Source organism: Eumetopias jubatus, unplaced genomic scaffold (genome assembly GCF_037043125.1).
Source record: "Eumetopias jubatus isolate StellerSeaLion01/CBP00866 unplaced genomic scaffold, mEumJub1_p1.0 scaffold_12, whole genome shotgun sequence".
In the NCBI taxonomy this organism is placed as follows: Eukaryota; Metazoa; Chordata; class Mammalia; order Carnivora; family Otariidae; genus Eumetopias; species Eumetopias jubatus.
Genome location: NW_028274818.1, coordinates 92560981 through 92586669, shown reverse-complemented (window position 1 = coordinate 92586669; position 25689 = coordinate 92560981). Strand labels below are relative to the sequence as shown.

Genomic DNA, 25689 nt, shown 5'->3' with positions numbered 1-25689 from the left:
GAAAGAAGATTTAAAAAGGTCTAACTCTTTCATTAGGGGGTGCAGAGATATTGAACACTGTCTACAATCAGCCACTCAATTCGGGGAAGAGCAGGCTTGAATGGTAAAGGCACTGAGTCGGAACTCCTCCCCGTCCCATTGTTCTCCCTGCCCCGAATTTGTCCCTTTGTCGGGCTTCACACTCAGGCTGACTCCAGAGGGCAATAGTACTTTCTTCCCAGGTGCACACCAAACCACCACGTGTGCTTTCTGAGTGAAGGGCAGAGGGTATCCTAAGGGCCTTCCTGCTGTGGGACCCCCTGTGGCACGACCTACCTCTGCAGTCTCCTATAAGGAGTGAAGAGCACCCGACTTAGAGTCTGCCAGCTCCCAGCTGTGTGTCCTTGGGCAAGTTCCTAACCCCTCTGATTCTCTGTGTTCTCATCTATACAGTGGGGGTCATGACTCTTTGCTGCAGGTTTGTTGGAAGCACTAAATACATCACTGCACGTGAAGCACTCCAGCACAGTCCTGGATGGAATGGGGCTGGGGAGAGGTGTTTATCTGCCAGGCTCCAGTGCCAAGAAATGATTTCAGGGGTTGTGTTAGTTCAGACTAAAAGCCAAATTTCAGGAGATTCTAGGGAAGTGAAGAAGCTTGGAGGTAGGAAGCCAGATTGAAGTAGGTGCTCCGGAGAGCACAAAGTGCTTAATTCACAGCCAACAAAGAAATGCAAATTAAAACCACAATGACATGCCATATTAATTTTACTCGATTGGCAAAAACTAAAAGTCTGGCAACATCACATGTTGCTGAGGACATGGTGTAATGGGAACTCTGATTCATGGCTAGTGGAAATGTAAATTAGTGGTCTGGAAAATAGTTTGGCATGGTATAATAAACTTGAGCAGGTGTTTGCATTAAGACCCAGCCATTTTACTCCTCTGTACACCACTGATGAAACCCTGGCATGTATGTACAAGAATCATACCCTGAAATGTTTATAGCAGCATTGATTTTAATAGTGAGAATTGGAAACAACCTAAATATCCATCAACAAGAGAATGGAAAAATCAATTGTGGTGTAATCACTCAATGTGAAAATGAATCATAATTTCACACAGCAAAGCAAATGACTCTCACAAACAAAATGCATAGTGAAAATAAAATAAAATAAAATAAGAACACATACATAGTAATATCATCTATGTCACACTTAACACTGTGTAAAATAGCTCTCTATATTGTTTAGGTGAACATACACGTGTCCTGGAAGTATAGAGAAATTTAAGGGGATGATTAAAAAAAATCAAAATTTTGAATAGAGTAAAAAAGGAGGGGATGTGATTGGAGGAGTAGTCAGGGTTCTCAACAGTTTGGTGAAACTGAGCAAAGCTACTATGAGTGTTGATTATATTAATATATCTTTTTGTATGACCAAACTATTTCATAAAATTTTAAATGTCAGTTAATCTTATGTTTCTAAAATAAAATGTAAGGGGGACTTCCACTTCTGGCTATGGTGGAGTAGCTGGTATCAGACTGAACCCCCAACTAGTAGTTGAGAACAACTATGAACCAGGAAAAAAAAATAGAGGATGCGAGAGAGCAATGAAGTTAGATGGTACTTGAGAGGCCAGGGTTCCACAGAGAAGAAAATGTACTGAAATTTTGCATGCAATTTCCCCTCAAATCATGTGTCAAGTCATTGCAAATACGTTTCATACCAAGAAACCTAGCAGAAAGAATCTGGCAATGAGCTTAAAAACCAAGAAAGAGATTTTGTAGTTTTACAACAGTGAGGGAAGAATTGAGTTCAAGCCCTGGCAAAGAAGATGGGCCCTGGTAAATACCCAGTTATTCAGGAAAGGATATACCTTGGGAATAAGGAAAACTCAGAACCAGTTTAGCCATAACTGCAGCAAGATGATTCGCCTATATGCAATATGTCTGCTAGAAGAAAATTTGAACCTATCTGGAAAAAGTCAGCTTCACCAAAAGCCTCTGTATTTTTCATGCACAATGTCCAGCATTCAAACAAATTGACAAGCCAAACCTGGAAACAGTACCAAATGACCAAAAACCAAGAGGAAAACAGACACATGGGTGATTCAGAAAGTGGCATTATCTAACATGATTTAAAAATACTCAAATGAGTATGTTGAAAAATTTCACCAGAAATATGGAATTTATTTAAAAGTAGAAACCCTAGTACTAAAAAATTCAATAATTGAAATTTACAAGAAATGAATGGATTTAGCAACAGATTAGTAACATTAGAAGAGAGGATTGCTGAGCTGGGATAGAAAATACTCAGATTGGGGGGGCGGAGCAAGATGGCGGAGGAGTAGGAGACCTAGATTTCGTCTGGTCTCAGGAATTCAGCTGAATAGGGATCAAACCATTCTGAACACCTACGAACTCAACAGGAGATCGAAGAGGAGAGTAGCAACAACTCTCTGAACAGAGAAGCGACCACTTACTGGAAGGTAGGACGTGCGGAGAAGTGAATCCGAGGCGATATTCGGGAGGATAGATGGCGGGGGAGGGGGCCTCCGTCGGCAGCTTCTGGCAAGTGATAGAGCCACGGAGCACAAAATCGGAACTTTTAGAAGTCGGCTCCGCTGAGGGACGTCGCTCCAGTGGCTAAGCGGGGGTGGAACCCTCACGGGACAGTGTGGTCTCAGGACCCTCGGGGTCACAGAAAGACCGGGGGTGCCTGAGTGCGGCAGAGCTCCCAGGTATCTGAGCGGGGAAGCCGGCTGCAGAGACGGGGCCGAGGCGCGGGCTCTCAGCTCGGGGTGGCCCTAAACTGTGATCTGCGGCCCAGTAGGGCCACTGCTCCTCCAGCAGGGACCCAACAAGCTGCAGAGCCGGGGAGACTCCCCTTTCTCCCCCGGGAGGAGCGGCGCGGGAGCGCACCGCAGGGATCTCCTGGGTTTGGAGACTCCACATGGGGTCGGGGGCCAGAGATAGAAACGCTCGGTCACAGGCCGGGTGAGCACGGAGTGCATCCGGAGACCGGGGAGACGGGAGTGAATGCTTTTCTCTGGGGGCGCACCGAGGAGCGGGGCCCCGTGTTCTCAGCTCCTCCAGGTGGAGATTGGGAGGCCACCATTTTCGCCCTCGTCCTCCAAAGCTGTACCGAGAGCTTGCAGGGAACAAAAGCTCCTGAGAGCAAACCCGAGCAGCTTGCTTAGCCCAGACCGACAAGGGCAGGGCAATTCAGCCTCCGGCAAAGACATTTGGAAACCACGGCAACAGGCCCCTCCCCCAGAAGATCAGCTTGAACAGCCAGCAAGCCAAGACCAAGTTTACCGATCAAGGAGAAACGGGAGAACTCCAGCGCTAGGGGAATACTGCACATAGAATTCATGGCTTTTTTTTACCATGATTCATTAGTTCATCAAAGTTAATTTTTTTAACTGTTTTTTTTTAATTTTTCTTTTTCCCCTTTTCAACCAACATCTTATCAATCCCTTTCTGAAAAAAAACATTTTTTATTTTTCATTTTTAGCGTCATATTTTATCCCTTCATAGTAGTTACCCTTATTTTTGGCATATATATATATAAGTTGTTCTCTCTTTAAAATTTTGAGATACAGTTTCTTCTAACAGATCAAAATATACCCTAAATCACTAGTGTATGGCTTTGTTCTAGTCTCCTGCCTGATCACATTCTCTCCCTTTTTTCTTTTTTTTTCTTAAATCTTCTTCTTTCTTTTTTCAAACAACTTATCTTATCAATTCCTTTTATAAAATCTTTTATAATTTTCATCTTTACAGTCATCTTCCATCCCTTCATTGTATCAACCCTTATTTTGTACATATATGTCTTTCTTCCTTTAAAATTTTAGAAGGCACTTTTTTCTAACAGACCAAAATACGCCCAAAATCTAGTGTGTGGCACTGATCTATGCACTAGTCTGATCATTTTTGATCATATTCTGCTTTTTTGTATTGTTCTGTTTTTGTTTTTATCTTTTTTTCTTTTTTTTTCCCTCTTTCTTTTTTCTTTCTTTCCCTTTCTTTTCCCCTGGTTTCAGGTCTTTTTTGATTTGTATACACTATATTTGCTGGGACGTTGTTAACCTGTTCGCATTTTGTTCTCTCATTCATCTATTCTCCTCTGGACAAATGACAACACGAAAAAAATCACCTCAGCAAAAAGAACAAGAGGTAGTACCGTCAGCCAGGGACCTACTCAATACAGACATTAGTGCAATGTCGGACCTAGAGTTCAGAATCATGACTTTAAAGATACTAGCTGGGCTTGAAAAAAGCGTGGAAGTTATTAGAGAAACCCTTTCTGGAGAAATAAAAGAACTAAAATCTAACCAAGTCGAAATCAAAAAGGCTATTGATGAGGTGCAATCAAAAATGGGGGCACTAACTGCTAGGATAAATGAGGCAGAAGAGAGAATCAGTGATATAGAAGACCAAATGATGGAAAATAAAGAGGCTGAGAAAAAGAGAGAGAAACAACTACTGGATCACGAGGGCAGAATTCGAGAGATAAGCGATACGATAAGATGAAACAACATTAGAATAATTGGGATCCCAGAAGAAGAAGAAAGAGAGAGGGGGGCAGAAGGTATATTGGAGCAAATTATAGCAGAGAACTTCCCTAATGTGAGGAAGGAAACAGGCATCAAAATCCAGGAGGCACAGAGAACCCCTCTCAAAATCAATAAAAATAGGTCAACACACCGACATCTAATAGTAAAACTTACGAGTCTCAGAGATGAAGAGAAAATCCTGAAAGCAGCCCGGGAGAATAGATATGTAACCTACAATGGTAGAAATATTAGACTGGCAACAGATCTATCCACAGAGACCTGGCAGGCCAGAAAGGACTGGCAAGATATCTTCAGAGCACTAAACGAGAAAAATATGCAGCCAAGAATACTATATCCAGCTAGGCTGTCATTGAAAATGGAGAGATAAAAAGCTTCCAGGACAAACAAAAACTAAAGGAATTTGCAAACACGAAACCAGCCCTCCAAGAAATATTGAAAGGGGTCCTCTAAGCAAAGAGAGAGCCTAAAAGCAGCAAAGACCAGAAAGGAACACAGACAATATACAGTAACACTCACCTTACAGGCAATACAATGGCACTAAATTCCTATCTTTCAATAGTTACCCTGAATGTAAATGGGCTAAATGCCCCAATCAAAAGACACAGGCTATCAGATTGGATAAAAAAAAACAAGACCCATCCATATGCTGTCTGCAGGAAACTCATTGTAGACCCGAAGACACCCCCAGATTGAAAGTGAGGGGGTGGAAAACCATTTACCATGCTAATGGACACCAAAAGAAAGCTGGGGTGGCAATCCTTATATCAGACAAACTAGATTTTAAAACAAAGACTGTAATAAGAGATGAGGAAGGACACTATATCCTACTTAAAGGGTCTATCCAACAAGAAGGTCTAACAATTGTAAATATCTATGCCCCTAACATGGGAGCGGTCAATTATATAAGGCAATTAATAAAAAAAGCAAAGAAACACATTGACAACAATACAATAATAGTGGGGGACTTTAACACCCCCCTGACTGAAATGGACAGATCATCTAAGCAAAAGATCAACAAGGAAATAAAGACTTTCAATGACACACTGGACCAAATGGACTTCACAGACATATTCAGAACATTCCACCCCAAAGCAACGGAATACACATTCTTCTCTAGTGCCCATGGAACACTCTCCAGAATTGATCACATCCTAGGTCACAAATCAGGTCTCAACTGGTACCAAAAGATTGGGATCATTCCCTGCATATTTTCAGACCACAATGCTTTGAAACTAGAACTCAATCACAAGAGGAATGTCAGAAAGAACTCAAATACATGGAGGCTAAAGAGCATCCTACTAAAGAATGAATGGGTCAACCAGGAAATTAAAGAAGAATTAAAAAAATTCATGGAGACCAATGGAAATGAAAACACAACTGTTCAAAATCTTTGGGATACAGCAAAGGCAGTCCTGAGAGGAAAGTATATAGCAATACAAGCCTTTCTCAAGAAACAAGAAAGGTCTCAAATACACAGCCTAACCCTACCCTAAAGGAGCTAGAGAAAAAACAGCAAATCAAGCCTAAACCCAGCAGGTGAAGAGAAATAATAAAGATCAGAGCAGAAATCAATGAACTAGAAACCAAAAGAACAGTAGAAAGAACAGATCAACGAAACTAGGAGCTGGTTCTTTGAAAGAATTAACAAGATTGATAAACCCCTGGCCAGACTTATCCAAAAGAAAAGAGAAATGACCCAAATCAACAAAATCATGAATGAAAGAGGAGAGATCACAACCAACACCAAAGAAATACAAACAATTATAAGAACATATTATGAGCAACTCTATGCCAGCAAAGTAGATAACCTGGAAGAAATGGATGCATTTCTAGAGATGTATCAACTACCAAAATTGAACCAGGAAGAAATAGAAAACCTGAACAGACCTATAACCACTAAGGAAATGGAAGCAGTCATCAAAAATCTCCCCACAAACAAAAGCCCAGGGCCAGATGGTTTCCCAGGGGAATTCTACCAAACATTTACAGAAGAATTAATACCTATTCTCCTGAAACTGTTCCAAAAAATAGAAATGGAAGGAAAACTTCCAAACTCATTTTATGAGGCCACCATTACCTTGATCCCAAAACCAGACAAGGACCCCATCAAAAAGGAGAATTACAGACCAATATCCTTGATGAACATGGATGCAAAAATTCTCACCAAAATACTAGCCAATAGGGTCCAACAGTACATTAAAAGGATTATTCACCACGACCAAGTGGGATTTATCCCTGGGCTGCAAGGCTGGTTCAACATCCACAAATCAATCAACGTGATACAATACATTAACAAAAGAAAGAACAAGAATCATATGATCCTCTCAATAGATGCAGAAAAAGCATTTGACAAAGTACAGCATCCTTTCTTGATCAAAACTCTTCAAAGTATAGGGATAGAGGGTACATACCTCAATATCATAAAAGCCTTCTATGAAAAACCTACAGCGAATATCATTCTCAATGGGGAAAAGCTGAGAGCTTTTCCCCTAAGGTCAGGAACGCGGCAGGGATGTCCACAATCACCACTGCTATTCAACATAGTATTAGAAGTCCTAGCCACAGCAATCAGACAACAAAAAGAAATCAAAGGCATCCAAATCGGCCAAGAGGAAGTCAAATTCTCACTCTTTGCAGATGATGTGATACTGTATGTGGAAAACCCAAAAGACTCCACCCCAAAACAGCTAGAACTCGTACAGGAATTCAGTAAAGTGGCAGGATATAAAATCAGTGCACAGAAATCAGTGGCATTCCTATACACCAACAACACAGAAGAGAGACAAATCAAGGAGTCGATCCCATTTACAATTGCACCCAAAACCATAAGATACCTAGGAATAAATCTAACCAAAGAGGCAAAGGATCTGTACTCAGAAAACTATAAAATACTCATGAAAGAAATTGAGGAAGACACAAAGAAATGGAAAAATGTTCCATGCTCGTGGATTGGGAGAACCAACATTGTGAAGACGTCAATGCTACCTAGAGCAATCTACACATTCAATGCAATCTCCATCAAAATACCATCCACTTTTTTTCAAAGAAATGGAACAAATAATCCTAAAATTTGTATGGAACCAGAAGAGACCCCGAATAGCCAGAGGAATATTGAAAAAGAAAAGCAAAGCTGGCGGCATCACAATTCCAGACTTCCAGCTCTATTACAAAGCTGTCATCATCAAGACGGTATGGTACTGGCACAAAAACAGACAGATCGATCAATGGAACAGAATCGAGAGCCCAGAAATGGACCCTCAACTCTATGGTCAACTCATCTTTGATAAAGCAGGAAAGAATGTCCAATGGAAAAAAGACAGTCTCTTCAACAAATGGTGTTGGGAAAATTGGACAGCCACGTGCCGAAGAATGAAACTGGACCATTTCCTTACACCACACACAAAAATAGACTCCAAATGGTTGAAAGACCTAAACGTGAGACAGGAGTCCATCAAAATCCTAAAGGAGAACACAGGTAGCAACCTCTTCGACCTCAGCCGCAGCAACTTCTTCCTAGAAACGTTGCCAAAGGCAAGGGAAGCAAGGGCAAAAATGAACTGTTGGGATTTCATCAAGATAAAAAGCTTTGCCCAGCAACAGAAACAGTCCACAAAACCAAAAGACAACCGACAGAATGGGAGAAAATATTTGCAAATGACATATCAGATAAAGGGTTAGTATCCAAAATCTATAAAGAACTTATCAAACTCAATACCCAAAGAACAAGTAATCCAATCCAGAAATGGGCAGAAGACATGAACAGACATTTTTCCAAAGAAGACATCCAAATGGCCCACAGACACATGAAAAAGTGCTCAACATCTCTCGGCATCAGGGAAATCCAAATCAAAACCTCAATGAGATACCACCTCACACCAGTCAGAATGCCTACAATTAACAAGTCAGGAATTGACAGATGTTGGCGGGGATGTGGAAAAAGGGGAACCCTCCTACACTGTTGGTGGGAATGCAAGCTGGTGCAACCCCTCTGGAAAACAGTATGGAGGTTCCTTAAACAGTTGAAAATAGAGCTACCATACAATCCAACAATTGCATTACTGGGCACTTACCCCAAAGATACAAATGTAGGGATCCGAAGGGGTACGTGGACCCCAATGTTTATAGCAGCAATGTCCACAATAGCCAAACTGTGGAAAGAGCCACGATGTCCATCGACAGATGAATGGATAAAGAAGAGGTGGTATATATACACAATGGAATATTATGCAACCATCAAAAGGAATGAGATCTTGCCATTTGCAACGATGTGGATGGAACTGGAGGGTGTTATGCTGAGTGAAATAAGTCAATCAGAGAAAGACATGTATCGTATGACCTCACTGATATGAGGAATTCTTAATCTCAGGAAACAAACTGAGGGTTGCTGGAGTGGTGGGGGGTTGGAGGGATGGGGCAGCTGGGTGATAGACATTGGGTAGGGTATGTGCTATGGTGAGCACTGTGAATTGTGCAAGACTGTTGAATCAGAGATCTGTACTTCTGAAACAAATAATGCAACATATGTTAAGAAAAACGAAAAAGAAGAAGATAGCAGGAGGGGAAGAATGAAGGGGAGTAAGTCAGAGGGGGAGACGAACCATGAGAGACGATGGACTCTGAAAAACAAACTGAGGGTTTTAGAGGGGAGGAGGTTAGGGGGATGGGTTAACCTGGTGATGGGTATTAAAGAAGGCACATTCTGCATGGAGCACTGGGTGTTATGCACAAACAATGAATCATGGAACACTACATCAAAAACTAATGATGTAATATATGGTGATTAACATAACAATAAAAAATTAAAAAAATACTCAGATTGATATAACTGAAATTTATAAGAAATGAATGGATTTAGCAACAGATTAGTAACATTAGAAGAGAGGATTGCTGAGATGGGATAGAAAATACTCAGACTGAAGCATGCAAAGGAAAAAGTGTTTAAAATACAGAAAAGAGCAAAAGAGATATACATTGCGAAAAGGTCCAACATATATGTATTTGGAACACAGAAAGAGGAGAGAGAACAACTCAGAAGCAATAATAGAAATGTTGGTTAAGAATTTTTCAAAACTAGGAAAGGACATTAATCCACAGATTCAAGAAGTCCTACAAACCTTGAGTAGGACAAATTCAATAACAACAAACAAACAACCCACACACCTACACACATCATAGAAAAACTATTTTAAAAATTAAAGAAAAATATATACTTAAAAGCCAACTTAGAATTTTATATCCAGAAAAAATATCCCTCAAAAAAATAAGACAAGCTCAATAGGAATAACAGATCTACTAAAATTCCACAGTTAACATTATATCTAATGGTGAAAAACAGAAATCTTTTCCTCTAAGATCATAGACAAGACAAGGATGTCCACTCTCATAATTTCTACTAAACACTGTACTGGAGGTTCTAGCCAAGACAATTTAGCAAGAAAAATAAATAAAAGTCATTCTGATTGGAAGGGAAGAAGTAAAGCATTTCTGTTTGCAGATGATATGATCTTGTATACACATTCTAAAGAATCCACACCAAAAAGCCAAAATGAAACAAAACAAACAAACAAACAAACAAGAACTATTAGGCCTAATAAGTGAGTTTAGCAAGGTTGCAGGATACATGATCAATATATAAAATCAATTATATCTGTACAACAGTAATGAACAATCTGAACATGTATTTAAGAAAGTAATTTCAGGATGCCTGGGTGGCTCAGTAGGTTAAGTGTCTGCCTTCAGGTCAGGTCATGATCCCAGGGTCCTGAGATCGAGTCCCACATCCAGCTCCTTGCTCAGTGGGGAGACTGCTTCTCCTTCTGCCTGCTCTGCTTGCCGCTCCCCCTGCTTGTGCTCTCTCTCTCTCTCTCTCTGTCAAATAAATAAATAAAATCTTTAAAAACAGCTTTAAAAAAAAGAAATTTCATTTACAATAATATCAAAAAGAATAAAATAGAAACTTAACAAAGGGTAAGATATGTACACTGAGAACTACTAAACATTGCTGAAGAATGACAGAAGGCCCAAATAAATGGAAGCCTATCCCATGTTCATGGATTGGAAGACAGTATTGTTAAGATGTCTTCCCTAAATGATCTACAGATTCAAAGTGATCCCTATCAAAAGCCCAGCTGGCTCTTTTGCAGAAGTTAAAAAGCTGATCCTAAAACTCTTATGGAGATGTAAGGGGCCAGAATAGACAAAATAACCTTGAAAAAGAAGAACAAAGTTGAAGGACTCAGACTTCTCCATTTCAAAGCTTTACTACAAAGCTATACTAATCAACACAGTGTGAGACTAACCTATATATAGATCAGTGAAATCAAATTCAAAGTCAAAATTTATACATTTATGTTAAATTGAAATTTGACAATGGTGCCAGGATAATTTGATGGGGGGGAAATAGTCTTGAAAACAAATGGTGCTGGGATGCCATTTGGATTGGTGGATATCCACATGCAACAGAATGGAATTGGACTCCTATCTCACACCATATACAAAAGTTAACTCAAAATGGATCAAAGACCTGGCTGTAAACGGTAGAAATATTAAACTTTAAAAATAAAATACAGATATAACTCCTTGTGACCTGTATCACACAGTAGTTTCTTAGAAATGACACCAAAACCACAAGTACCAAAGAAAAAATAAATCCATTGGACTATTTCAAAATTTAAAACTTTTGTGCATCAAAAGACACTACCAAGAAAGTAAAAAGGCAATATACAGAATTAGAAAAAATATTTTAATTATATATTTGTAAGAGGTCTAGTATTAGAATATATAAAGAACTCTTACAACTCAAGATTTAAAGTCAACCTGATTTTTAAATGTGCAAAATATTTGAATAAAAATTTCTCCAAAGAAGATATACTAATGACCAATAAACACATGAGAAGATGCTCATCATCATATTGATTAGGGAAATGCAGATAAAGATCACATCAAACCCACTAGATGGCTATTTTAAAAACATAAAAATAAAAAGTGGGTGAAGGTGTAGAGTTCTGGAATCCTTATACATTGCTGATGTGAATGTAAAATGATGCATTTGCTAAGGGAAATAGTTTTGCAGTTTCTCAGAAAGTTAATATAGTGTTACCACATGACAAAGCCATTTGACTCCTAGGTATATAGTGAAAATAACTGAAAACATATGTCCATTAAAGAAAAAAAAAACTCTATACATGAATATTCATAGCAGCATTATTCATAATAGCTCCAAACTGGAAGCAGCCCCAATGTCCACCAATTGAATGGACAAAACATAAAATATCCATAGAACAGAATATTATTCAGCCATACAGATGAGTGAAGCATACGGATATAGGCTTCAACACAGATGCATCTTGAAAATTTATGCTAAGATAAAGAAGCCAAACACAAAATCTACATATTGTATGACTCCATTTATATGAAATTTCTAGAATAGGCAGATCCATAGAGACAGAAAGGAGATTAGTGGTTGTCAGGGACTGGAGCTTTGCAAGGAGGGGAAATGGTGGGTAGGGTTGTTTGTTTGTTTGTTTGTTTTTAGAGTGAGGAAAATGTTCTGCAGTTAATAGTGGTGATGGTCACACAACTTTGTGAATATACTAAAAACCACTTTTAAAAAGTGAATTGTATGGTGTGTGAATTAGATCTTAATTACAATTTTTAAATAAAGGCAAAATAAAGATATTTTTCAGATCCCCCCCAAAAAAAGCTGAGAGAATTTGTCACTAGCAGACTACATCAAAAGATATATTAAAGTGAGTTTTTTGGGCAAAAGAAAAATAACACCAGATGGGAAGCAAGGTAATGTAAGAAGGAATAAAAAGCAATAGAGAATATTATAAAAATAAATGAATAATAATTGTTTGAAATAATAATGATAATGTCTTATGAAGTTTAAACTGTATGCAAAATTAAAATACATTACCATGATACCCCAAAGGTAAGAAGGAATGAATAAAGTTAAAGGTCACTGTATTATCTGGGAAGTTCTAAGAGTACCAATATAAGGTAGACTCAAAGAAGATCAAATATGCACATTGTAATTTCAAGATAAGCACTAAAAGAATTATAAAAATATATATAATAGGAAACAGAATAATAATTTTTAAAACTTTATCCTTCTAAAAAATGAAACAAAGAAGAAAAAAGGAATAAAGAATAGAAAAAGGAAAACAAATAGCAAGATGGTAGACTTAATCCCAAACACATCAAATGTAAGTGAACTAAACACTGGAATGAAAGATGTAACTTTGCATCAAAACTTGACTTTAAAAGAAAGTAAAATTATAGGTCAATCTTTCTCTTAATATACATACAAAAATACTAAACAAAATAATAAATCAAATGTAATGATATATACAAAAGTAGATAGACATCATTATCACATGAGGTTTATTTCAGGAATACAGGGTTAGCTTGGCATTTGAAAATCAGTAATCTATTTCATCACATAAACAAATTAAAAAGGAAAATTTATATGATAATTTAATAGATCCAGAAAACACATTTAATGAATTATAATACCCATTCATGATTTTTTAAAACACTCTCAGAAAAACAGGAATAGAAAGACTCTTCTTTGATCTGATAAAGAGCGCACACACACACACAGGTGCACACAACATGCACAACTAACATTATCCACAATGGTAAAATACTGAACACTATATCCCTGAGGGCAGGAAAAAGACAAGAGTGTCTTGTACTGGAGGTCTTAGTCAATGCAATAAGGCAAGAAAAGTAAATAAATTTATAAAGATTAGAAAATTTATAAGGATTGGAATGATATAAGGATTGAGCACCTAGAATAGTCCAGATACTTAACAAACTATTAGAATAATAATTGTTAAGCAAGGACACTGAATATGAGACCAATATAAAAATCTACTGTGCTTCTGAGGATCAACAAAATTGACAAATTCTTAGCTAGACTAAAAAAATAAGAGAAGACTCAAATAGCCAAAGTCGGAAAAGGAAGAGAAGACGTTACAACTGATGTCACAGAAAAAAAATGATTATGAGACTGCTCTGAATAATTATACCCCAACAAACTCAATAATGTAGAAGAAATGAATAAATACCTCAAAACATACAACCTACCAAAACTGAATTATGAAGAAATAGAAAATCTGAACAGACCTATAAATAGTGAGCAGATTGATTCAGTAATCAAGTCTCCCAACAAAGAAAAGCCCAGGACCAGATGACTTCACTGGTGAATTCTACCAAACATTTAAAGAAGAATTAATGCCAATCATTCTCAAACTCTTCCAAAAAACTGAAGATAAGAGAACATTTCCAAACTCATGTTATGAGGGCAGGATTATCCTGATACCAAAACCAGACAAAGAAAACTCCAAACTAATATCCCTGATGAATACTGATGTAAAAATCCTTGACAAGATACTAACAAACTGAATTGAACAGCACATTAAAATGATTATACACCATGACCAAGTGGGATTTGTCCCTGGAATGCAAGAATGATTCACTATCCAAAAATACACCACATTAACTAGCAAAGGACAAAAATCACACACGATAATTTCAATTGATGCAGAAAAGGCATTTGACAAAATTAACCATCTTTTCATGATAAAGACATTTAGCAAACTAGAAATAGAAAGAAATTACCTTAACCCTATAAAGGTCATACATAGAAACCCACAGCTAACCCCTTACTCAAAGGTAAAAAACTGATAGCTTTTTCTTTAAGGTCAGGAACAAAGGAAAAATGCCCACTCCCACCACTTCCAGCTAACATAGCACTACAACTCTAGTCAAAGCAATTAGGCAATACAAAAAATAAGTAAAAGGTAGTCAAATTGGACAGGAAGACGTAAAATTATTTCTGTTCATAGCTGACATGACCTTATATAGAGAAAACCCTAAAGATTACACACACACACACACACACACAGCCATTGGGCTGATAAACAAATTCAGCAAAGTAGAATGATATAAAACCAACACTCAAAAATCAGTTGCATTTCTATACATTAACAATGAACAATTCAAAAGGGAATTAAAATAATATTTATAATAGCATCAAAAAGAATAAAAAATACTTGAAGTGAAAGACTTGTACTCTGAAAACTATGAAACATTGCTAAAAGAAATTAAAGAAGGCACAAGTAAATGGAAAGACATCCCATGTTCATGGCTTGGAAGACTTAATATTATTAAAATGTCCAAAGCAATCTACAGATTCGGTGCAGTTTCTGTCAGGATCCCAATGACATTTTTTGCAGAAATAGGAAAAAAAAATCCTAATATTCATATGGAATCTCAAAGGACTCTGAATAACCAAAACAATCTTTGACAATGAGAAACAAAGCTACAGGCCTTACACTTCCTGATTTCAGAACATATTACCAAGCTACAGTATTTCAAAACATATTACCAAGCTATAAAATCACGGATTTTATGTAGGCATTGACATAAAGACAGACATATAGATCTTGGTGTAAAGACAGACAAAGTAGGTATTAACATAAAAACAGGCATAGAGACCAATGGAGCAAAATAGAGAGCCCAGAAGTAAATCTTTGCAGACATCATCAGTGAAGGAAGGCCAGTCTCTTCAGATGATGCTGGGAAACCTGGATATGCACATGCAAAAGAATGAGCATGGACTCTTACATCACACACAAAAATTAACTTAAAATGGACTAAAGACCTAAATGTAAGACTTGAAACTATAAAATTTCCAGAAGAAAACATAAGGGAAAACTTCAGAACATTGGGCTTGGCAATTCTTTCTTGGATATGACACCAAAAGCACAGACAATAAAGCAAATGTAGACAAACAGGGCTACATTAAGATTCTTTGCACAGCACAGGAAACAATCAATAGGGTGAAAGGACAACCTACAGAATAATAGAAAATCTTTGAAAATCATATATTGAATATATTCAGAAGATATGACGAACTCCTTCAATCCAGTAACAAAACAAATAGCCTGATTGAAAAATGGGTAAAGGAGGGCCCAGATGTCCATCGACAGATGAGTGGATAAAGAAAATGTGGTATACACACACACACACACACACACACACACACACACACACACACACAATGGAATATTACTCAGCCAGCAAAAAGAAGGACCGCTTACCATTTGCAACGGTGTGGATGGAACTAGAGGGTATTATGCTAAGCAAAATAAGTCAATCAGAGAAAGACAAGTATCATATGATCTCACTCATGTGGAATTTAAGAAACAAAACAGATGAACATAGAGGAAGGGAGGAAAAAATAAAATAAGATGAAATCAGAGAGGGAGACAAACCACAAGAAGCTCTTAACTATAGGAAACCAACTGAGTGTTGATGGAGGGGAGGTGGGTGGGGGAGATGGGGTAACTGGGTGATGGGCATTAAGGAGGGCACTTGATGTAATGAGCACTGGGTGTTATATGCAACTGATGAATCACTAAACTCTACCCCTGAAACTAGTAATATACAATATGTTAATTAATAATTAAATTTAAATTTAAAATAAATAAATAAAAAGAAAAATAGGTGAAGGTCTTGAATAGATATTTCTCCAAAGAAGATTGAGAAAATGGCCAACAGGTGTATGAAAAGATGCTCAACATCACTAATCATCAGGGAAATGCAAATCAAAACCACAATTTGTTACTTCACACCTATGAGGATGAATATTGTATTGGCGAGAATGTGGAAAAACTGTATCCCTTATGCACTGTTTGTGGAGTTATTAAATGGTGCAAACGCAACGGGAGACAGTATGGAGGTTCCTCAAAAATTTAAAGAGAAGTACCATGTTATCCAGCAGTTTCTGGATAACACTTCTGGGTGGATATCCAAAAGAATTGAAAACAAGATCTCAAAGGTATTTGCACACCAATGTTCATTGCAGCTTTAGTCACATCAGTCGAGATGTGTAAGCAACCTAAATTCACCATCCAGTGAATGAAGAAAATGTGGTACATACATACAGTGGAAGATTATTTAGCCTTAAAAAGAAAGAAGGCTACAACATGAATGAACTTTGAGGATTTTATGCTAAGTGAAAAAAGCCAATCACTAAAAGAAAAATACTGTACAATTCCACTTACATGACATATCTGAAGTCATCAAACTCATAGAAACAGAAAGTAGAATGGTGGTTTTTGGGGGATGGAGGGAGGTGGGTAATGAGGAGTTGTTCAATGGGTATGCAATTTCAGTTGTGAAAAAGTTTCAGAGATCGGCTGTACAACAATGCGCATACACTTAACAATACTGTACTGTTCTGTATTGTCCCAGCAAAACTTGTTAAGAGGGGAAAAAATATTTACTAGTTTATAAAGTCCCCGGCTGGGATGCTCTGCCTTGCACTCATAAGATTAGCAGATGAAGGGGTCGGCAAACATTATAAAAGCAAAAGTAGGAAGTCCCCAACTAGTGGTCAGTTGAAGTGACCTGGGTTTGGCAGCTATTTCTTCCTATATCTGGAACTCCAGCTTGAAAAAGTGTGTTAACAAAGTTAGTGAAGTGTGAAGAAAATCTACTTTATTTCTATATACCAAGAACAAACATGAAAACTTAAAAATTATACAATTTGCATTAGCATAAAAAAATCAAATACTCTAATGAACTCTACTCGGGACCTCTACACAGAAACCTACAAGATATTAGTAAGATAAATTTTTAAAGAGACAGATAAATAGAGGGACATACATGTTCATGAATTAGAAAATTTCATATTTTAAAGATGTCTGTTCTCCCCAAATAAAACTTAAGTTTCAACGAAATCTCAAGTTTCAAGAAAAACCCCAGCAAGATTTCCTTTGGTGGAAATTGACAAGCTAGTGTGAAAATTTATATAGAAATGCAAAGAACTGAGAAGAGTTTAGACAAATAATATGGCATTGTTGCAAGGAAAAATAAACTGACCAATGGAAAAGAACTGAGGTCAGAAATAGACTCACATTTATCGTCACTTGATTTTCAACAAAGGCACTACTGCAAAGTCATGGAGAAAGCATGATTTAAAAAAAATGATGGTAGATTAATTGGATATTTATATGGGAAAAAATAAATCTTGACCTGCCACTTCACATCATGCATACAAACAAACCAGATATTTTGTAGACCTAATGTCAGGGGTAAAACAATAAAGCTTCTAGAAGAAAACAGAGAATAATATTTTCATGACCTTAGGGCAGACAACACTTCCTAAACAGTACACAGAAAGCTTGAGCTGTAAAGAAAAAGACTGATAGATTGAACCTCATTAAAATTAAGAATTTTTGTCCACCAAAAGATTTCATTAAGAGAATGGAAAAGAAACTGAAATGGGAAGAGATTATATCTGTTTCTATAAATCTATATCTGTATGTTTCTTTTATATAACTATATATAATCCTTGTATTTTATATAGTTGTATATAATATATGTAATATGTATAAAATTATAAAATATATGTTATACATATAATTTATACATATCTGTGATCTATGTAACATATATATATATATATCCAGCATATCTAAAGACCTCCTACAAAACAATAAACAACACAAAACTCAATTTTGAAAAAATGGACCAGGGGCGCCTGGGTGGCTCAGTCGTTAAGCATCTGCCTTCGGCTCAGGTCATGATCTCAGGGTCCTGGGATCAAGCCCCGCATCGGGCTCCCTGCTCAGCAGGAAGCCTGCTTCTCCCTCTCCCACTCCCCCTGCTTGTGTTCCTTCTCTCGCTTTGTCTCTCTCTGTCAAATAAATAAATAAAATCTTTAAAAAAAAAAAAGAAAAAATGGACTAAAACCTTAAAGAGACATTTCACCAAAGAAGACATCCAAATGGCCAATAAGCATAGTAAGAGGTGCTTAAAACATGACTCATCAAGAAAATGCAAATTTACTCTCTGTGTGATATCACCACACATCAACTCAGAAAGGCTAAAATGAAAAAGACAGACAATTCAGTGCTCGTAAAGGATGCAGAGTAACCCAAACTCTCAATCTCTACTCAGTGTTCTGGTGTGCATGCAATTTGATATGACCACTTTGAAACACTTCTGCTGAACAGAATCCCACTTCCAGGCTATGCATCGAAGAGAAACATGTACATCTGTACACAAGCAGATGTGTGCAGAGACGTTCACAACAGCATCATTTACAACACCCCAAACTGGAAAGAACTCACGCTTTGATTACCCCCCGTGTCTTCTTTCCCTCACGCATGATTCAGGAACAGGATTGCTGAATGTCTCAGGTCAATCATCATCTCCAGTGGGGCTTGGGCAGGGCTTGGGGCTTGAAAGTGAAAGGTAAGGCTGGAGTGCAGTAAAAGTAAAATGACCCGTTTCCCACAGGGACCAAGAAGAAATGAGGTGGGTGAAGAGGGACTCCCCAGCCATGCCAGAAACAGGAGGCAATAGGTCGCCAGAAGGGGAAGTGTCAAGACTGAGGGACTTCCCGAAAGGGAACCCAGAAGAAAGGGCTCCGTTTATCCCTGGTCTTCAGGGACTTCTGCCCACCTGCCCTCCTGCTGTTCTCCTCCCTGATCTCTCCAGCATCCAGCTGGGGCACCTCCAACCCAGTCCTCATTGCAGCTGGGTCGTTCTGTGGCTCCCTGTTGCCCTTCAGAGAAAACCTCAAATTCCTTAGCCTGACATTCAAGACATTTCAGGATCTGCTCCCCAACATTCCGTCTGACCCCCAGTATCCATCCTGGACTCCAGGTATACCAGATGCCTGATAGCTTCCCCAACATCCCCATTCACCCTGCTTCCACACCTTAGCACGTGCTCTTTCAGCCACCAAAACTCTCTACGGTCTGCGGTAGTCTGCAGCCTCCCACTCAGTCTTCAAAATCCAGTTCAAATGACGTCTCCTCTGTCAGTCTTCAACCTCTCCAAAGAGTATGAGTCACTCTTTCCTCTGGGGTCCAGTCTTCCACCAGAGCACACTGCTCAGGGTGTTTTCAGCAACATTCTGAGCAACGGCCAGGCGGGGACTCTGTGTCTCTTGGTTACTGCTGAATCGCCAGTGGTTAACCAGCACCTGACACCCAGTAGATGCTCAAAGTTTCTGTTACATGAGTGACTAAATGAAAGGGAATGCTTTCGATCATAATGGATTTTGAAGTCTACCCTCAACGTTAAAACCCATGCAAACTATACACTCCAAAAGTCGATGTTATTCTTTTTGACTCCTCTCTCTTAAATTTGGTGCACTGAGGATCTTGACCTACTTGATAAGGATAAAAATTCCAGGGCTCCATCTTTCTCCCTTCACTGCAGGGCCTTTGCACATGCCATTCCCTTGGTCTAGAACATTTTTCCTCGTGCTTCTTTGCTTTCTCGTCCCCTGGTTTCGACGTCTATGTCGCCTCCTCAAAGAGGCAATCACCACGTGTCCCCTGCGATTCTCTGGGCCACACATCTCTTTGTTTCCTTCCTCGCAGTTGTGACATTAGAATTAATTTAGTAAGTGTTTCTGTTTTTGTTGATGACCTGTCTCCATCAAGGAGCATAAGCTCCCAGAGGCTGGGAAATTTGTCAGTTTTGTTCACAAAAGGAAGTGTCCCTAGTGTGTGGAGTGGGCCCTGGAGCACTGTAGGTCCTCAACAAGTAGCTGGGGGAATGGCGAATGAACAAACAAGGCTAAGAATTGCTGTGTCCTGGGGCGCCTGGGTGGCTCAGTAGGTTAAGCGTCTGCCTTCGGCTCGGGTCATGGTCCCAGGGTCCTGGAATTGAGACCAACATCGGGCTCCCTGCTCAGCAGGGAGTTTGCTTCTCTCTCTCTCTCCCCCTCTGCCCCTCCCCACTGCTTGTTCTCTCTCTCAAAAAATAAATACATAAATAAATAAGATCTTAAAAAAAAAAAGAAGTGCTGTGTCCAGTCATACATGGAGCAGGCCCGCATGTAGCCCCCACGAGAGACCTCAGTTTCCCCATCAGCTCCATCACACACAGTGCCCAGGAACTTCCCTCCACCCCAACCAACACCCTCAGCTCCCAGGGTCTGAGCAATCATGCCCGCTATTATCAGATTAATAACAAGGAACTTTCAGAGAGGGATGGTGGGTTCCCCAGGGTCACACAGAAACTTAGCCAAGCAGAGCGCTCAGGCTGAGGAAGAATCAGATTGGTAGCCCTCGACCAGAAAGGAGGCTCTGTCACTAACCCATAGTGGACCCTTAGGCATATCTCTCCCTTTGTTTGGGTCTCAGTTTTCCTCACCTATAGAATGGGGCAGTGCCCTGGCCTGGCCGAGGGGGTGAGAGGCAGGCACACTGCAGGTGTGTGGGGAACATTACTTGTTTCTTACACGTGTTTTTTATTTTCCCAGTAACAAGGAGTGGGTTGTGGGTGTCTGAGGTCGGGTGTGCCAGGACCCTGGGGTCATAGCTTAGTCAGTAGGAGCTGAACATGAGGGGAAGGTCCTAGCCCAACCTCAGGCTGTGACACCTGTCTATATGTTGCTTCCTCCCAGCTGGGCTGGGATTCTTTTCCATGAAGCCTCTCCTAGCCCGAACAAGCCTTCCCTACTGGGATTTCTCCCAGCCTGTGCAACCTCCCCTAGCCGATAAGCATGCCCCGCTCCCAGCAACCGCCCCCTGCCTGTGCATTCTCTACCCGCCCTGCAATCTCCACCGTGCTGGGCAACCTCGCCCAGACTGTGCAACCCCTCTCTGCTCCTCTAGCCACCCCTCCCTCCAGCCCCCTCTCCCCTGGACCAGGACGGGCTGGTTGGAAGGCAGAGAAAGAAGGGATGCTTGTGGCCCCGGCCCCGAGGTGGGGGGTTGGGACAGGGCTGGCGGCCTGCCCTCTATTCCCCCTCCCCCGCCCAGCAGGACCCCACCAGCCTGGCCAAAGTGGGCCGAGTGTTATGGATTCATACTGGAGAAGCTCTGCAGGCCTTGGTCCCAATCTACATGCTCAAGCCCTCTTGGCAGATGAGGAAAGGAGAAGCCCAGAGGGGCCCAGCGCCTTGCCTACGGTCACACAGAGTGAGGAAGCACCAGGGCCTGAGCAGGGAGCCAGGTTGGTGTGCTTGCCCTGGGGACATTTCGGGAGGCCGGACCCTTCCTGGGTGCTGGGTGAGGGGGACCAGCAGGCTGCAAGTGTCCCAGCCACTGGGGGACATCAGCGGGGCCCCTGCCTGCACCCTGGGGAATATTCTCAGGATGTTTCAGAAGTTCCAGGTTTACTCAGATCTTGCATATGAGCTGTCGTAAAAAGTCCCTTTGGCCAGGCGCCAGGGCAAGGAGTGGGGGCGGTGGCACCTGTGAGCCAGAGGTGGGGGTGGGGCCCCTCTCTGCTCCCCCCGGCCTGCCCCCACAGTTCAGCGTGTACTAGAGGGCAAAGACAGGGGAGGAAGGGGCTGGGGGGCAGAAGACCCTCCTCCTTGAAGTGTTTTTTCCTCCTGTCTTCACAGCTGCCTTCCCTCTTCTTGTGACAGACTCCCTGGGTGACACTGAAAACCCTACCCTTCTCTGAGCCTCAGTTTCCCCAGCTGTGAAAGAGAGAGCAGAATCACCATATGAGCTATCATTTTCTGAGGGCGTAGGGTGAGCCAGACACCATGCCCTGTGTTTTGGCAAATAACAAGACGACTGTTACCAACAACATTTCATGTAAACCGTAATTGCTACTATTTCTTGTGAGCCAGGGCTAAGCCCCCTTCCCCTCCTCATGGCGCTGGCCCTGTCTGTCTGCGCCACTGAATCCCCAGGACCTGGGACAGTGCCTGCTGCACAGCAGGTGCCCCCAAAAACACGGGTAGAATAAAACCTCCCAACACACCCGAAATGGATGTTACAGACTGGGAAAGTGAGGCTCAGGGAGATTGCGTGGCTTATTCAAGGTCACACAGGTACCATGGGGTGGAGCTGGGTCTCCATCCCATCCTGGCTGACTCCAAAGCCCCAAATTGCCATCGGCCGTGTGTTGGTACGCCGGGTCCCAAGCCCCCCACCCGACCACAGAAACCTCCCAGCCATCGCTCCTGCTTGTGGGGATTCCGAAGGCACTGGCTCTCCTCCCTGGAATCAAGGATTCCTTTCATTCATTCATTTATCAGGCGCCAGGGAGAGAAAAGAGGTGCCTCCCAAAGTCTCTGGTGCCCTTCCCCCCTTCCACATCCTCCATCTGCCCCCACCCACTGCCCACAAGCCCTTTATGGTCTCCAACCCCCACCCCCACCCCTCACTGGGCAGGTGGGAGCCCAGGGCTCAGCCTTTGTCTTGTTCACCCCACCTCTACTGGCCCTGGATTTGGTTCTCCCAACATGAGGGCTCTTAGTTCCCTCCCCTGTGGAGTGGTGAGGACCCAGACACCCTGCCAGGTGTGGAGTGAGTAGAACTCTGCTGAGGCCACCACAGGGGAGCAGGTAATGGCCCTCAAGACAGTGAGTCTTGCTTTTATGCTACCCTGACCAGCAGGTATGGCTCTGCCATCAAGCCGACTGGGGGTCCAAACCCAGCTCTGCATCTTGTGGCCACAGGTGATCTGGGATCCTCAATCTCCTCATCTGTGAATGGGCTGAATGAGGCTCCCAGGCTCAGCTGATGTTGTAAGGATGGTGGGAGACCCTCAGGTGTCAGCAGCATGCTGAGCCCTGGTGCGGGGAGGACCAGAACCATGGAGGCTGCGGGAGGCAGGACTGCAGATTCTCGAATGTGTCCCTGCACCCTCTTCTGCTCTTGGAGACTGGCCCTTCTCGCCATGGGCTTCAGGTTCCTTGTGGTTACAAGCTGCCTTCCTGGGCAGGCCTCCAGCTTTCATATTTTTATGCCCTCCAATCGTCACAACTAGCCCCATGAGGATGGAACTGCCTTCACCCCCATTTTACAGATGAGAAAACTGAGACTCCACGAGGCTGGATGAAGCCCAGAGACTTGCCCACGTCCCCCCAGCTAGGGAGTCGCATGGCTGACTTTTGAACCCGCCAGGTTTTCCCCACTCCACCATGTGCTTCTAAAACCCCCACACTTTCCCCCAGGGGAATGCAGATGTCTTCCCAGGAGCAGCCCCTGACTTTTTAATGCTCCCTGCCCTGGGTCTGCTGCTCCCACTGGGCAGCACTGGCCATTCCTTCCACGGGTCCAAGGTTCCCACCGGAGGCTTTTACTCACCCAGCTGCTCTGCTGGGAAAGTGTCTGCCGGCTCCTTCCTTCCCTTCCTTTCCACACGTCAAAATTCAACCCATGCTTCCAGGCTCAGCCTCCCCCTGACCCCTTGCCTCCCTCTCCTCCATGGGCCCATCCCCTGGGCTTTCATGAGGAAGAGACAGTGTAGAGGACAGGGCCAGCCTCCGAGTCGCCTGCCCACCCTACTACGCACTGGTGAGTCACCTTGGGAAAATCACTCTACCTCTCAGAGTCGGCCCCCATTCTTTCTCCATGAAATGGGTACACCAACCCGTTTTGAGGAGTTAGATGACATAAAAAAGCTAACACACGGAACCCAGCACAAAATCTCTGCCCCTTCCCCCAAAACTGGGCCCCCTAGAAGTGCCACACCATCTCATCGTCTCACCCCTGCCCACTCTGCCCTACTCAGCTGCCCAGAACCACGGTGACTGAGGCATCGGGTCTGGTCTGGGATCAGGTTTCCTTCCCCACCCCCTGCCTTTTGGAGGCTGGTTTCCACAGACAGCTCAGGGGGTCCTCTCAGCCATGGCCCTGCCTCCAGGCCCCCTGCAGACCGACAGAACGATCCTGAGGTCATTCTGCGCTGGGCTGAACAGGAGACTCCAGCCCCGGCTCTGCTGGTCTCACTGTCCCAGCTATGCTGAGGGTGAGAAACCCCTTGGTGTCCTCCCACCTCAGGCAGAGAAGGTGTCTCTCCCACGGAGAACAGTGGCTGGAGCCGAGTTACCTGCTGTTCCAGCTTTTCCCTCAGAAATCCATTCTGTGTGCTCGGGGCAATCCAGTGGGCTCCCAGGGGGCGGCAGCTAGGCTCAGCATGGGGGTGGGGGATGAGAGAGGGAAACGGCAGGGCTAGGGGGTGGGAACCCACAGCCTGCCCCAGTCACCCACCAGACAAGCATACGACCTGTCACCCCGATGGATGGCAGCCGGGCTCCAGGCAGGCGGGCCACACAGAGGGAGCCAGCTGGGGGGAGGGGGGCGGGGGGAAGACAATGGTCGGTCACATCCCAGGGAGGCCACACGCGGACAGAAGGCAGAGGCTGGGGTAAGGGACCAATCGGCTGTACCAGGGAGGGGACACACGGCGACAAGGGCTGGTCAGGCAGGCAGGCAGACAGACAGACAGACAGACAGGGGAAGTCAAGCCAACCGGCAGATGGCCAGCCAGGCAGACACCCAGAGACACAGACAGGCAGGCAGACAGATGGCCGTGTGGCTGTCGGTCACACTCGGGGAGGAGCCGGCAAACAGTCGGACCCCGAGCCCGTGGGTCACTCGGCAGAGAGGCACCAGTGGGTCTGTCAGAGTGTGGCTGCCCCGCGGCCGCGTGTGCAGGGTGGGGAGGAAGAGGAGGATGTGGTGATCAGCTCCCCGCAGGCCCCGCCCACACAGCCGCTGGCCCCTCCCCGGCCGAGTGAGAAAGCGGTGGGAGGGGGCCAGGCCTTAGGGCAGAGCCCTCTGATCACCAAAGGTCACCCGCTAGGAAGACATTTGGGGCCAACTGGGTGATATGGCCTCTTGCGGATGGCTGACATCCCCCCAGGCTTCACGGTCATGACCAAGGAGAGAGAGGCAGGCAGGGCCTGCAAGCGACCGCTTCCCACAGATGTGCACGCCAAGGCTCAGAGGGGTGCAGGGGTGGTGTTAGTGGACCCAGGGGGGTCCCGGCGGTCCTCAGGGTCCAACTCTCAGCTCACAGAGAAGACAGAGAGGGCCCAGGGCAGAGGCTCGCTAAGGTCCCACGCTTCATGCAGGCACACTGCCTGCCTGACCCAGGAAGGGTCTGAGTTCGGAACCCCCTCCAGACTCCTCTGACCCCATTTCATTTGAATCTAGCTTCCTGCTCCAGGGCTGCAGGGAGCAGGACCCTGTGTCCATGCCCTTGAGAAGACAGTTCCTCCGGCACCTCCCGTCAGCTGTCTGAATGCCTCTTTTTGCCCATCTGTCAAGCCGGGCGATGCCTGGCCAAGGGGAGAGGGCAGCCATAATGAGCACATGAGAAGAGACATTCTCAAGAGAGTTTT

The 25689-nt window shown here is 42.8% G+C and overlaps 1 protein-coding gene across 5 annotated transcripts in view; it reads right to left on the bottom strand.

The window, feature by feature from the left end:
• IL21R (interleukin 21 receptor) overlaps window positions 1-25003 on the bottom strand; it is a 42223-nt gene extending 17220 nt beyond the window's left edge. Inside the window, exons 1-2 of one of the 5 annotated variants that reach the window (XM_028109987.2) lie at window positions 24393-25003; window positions 18710-18819 (exon numbers count right to left, since the gene is read on the bottom strand). In XM_028109987.2, the coding sequence (XP_027965788.1) occupies window positions 18710-18747 (38 nt within the window). In that variant the 5' untranslated portion in view covers window positions 18748-18819; window positions 24393-25003. Of the gene's footprint in view, window positions 1-18709; window positions 18820-19302; window positions 20364-24338; window positions 24361-24392 lie in introns of those variants that run through there. The other 4 variants (XM_028109988.2, XM_028109991.2, XM_028109989.2 and 1 more) reach the window with 4 other exon arrangements.
• Window positions 25004-25689: the final 686 nt, after the last annotated feature.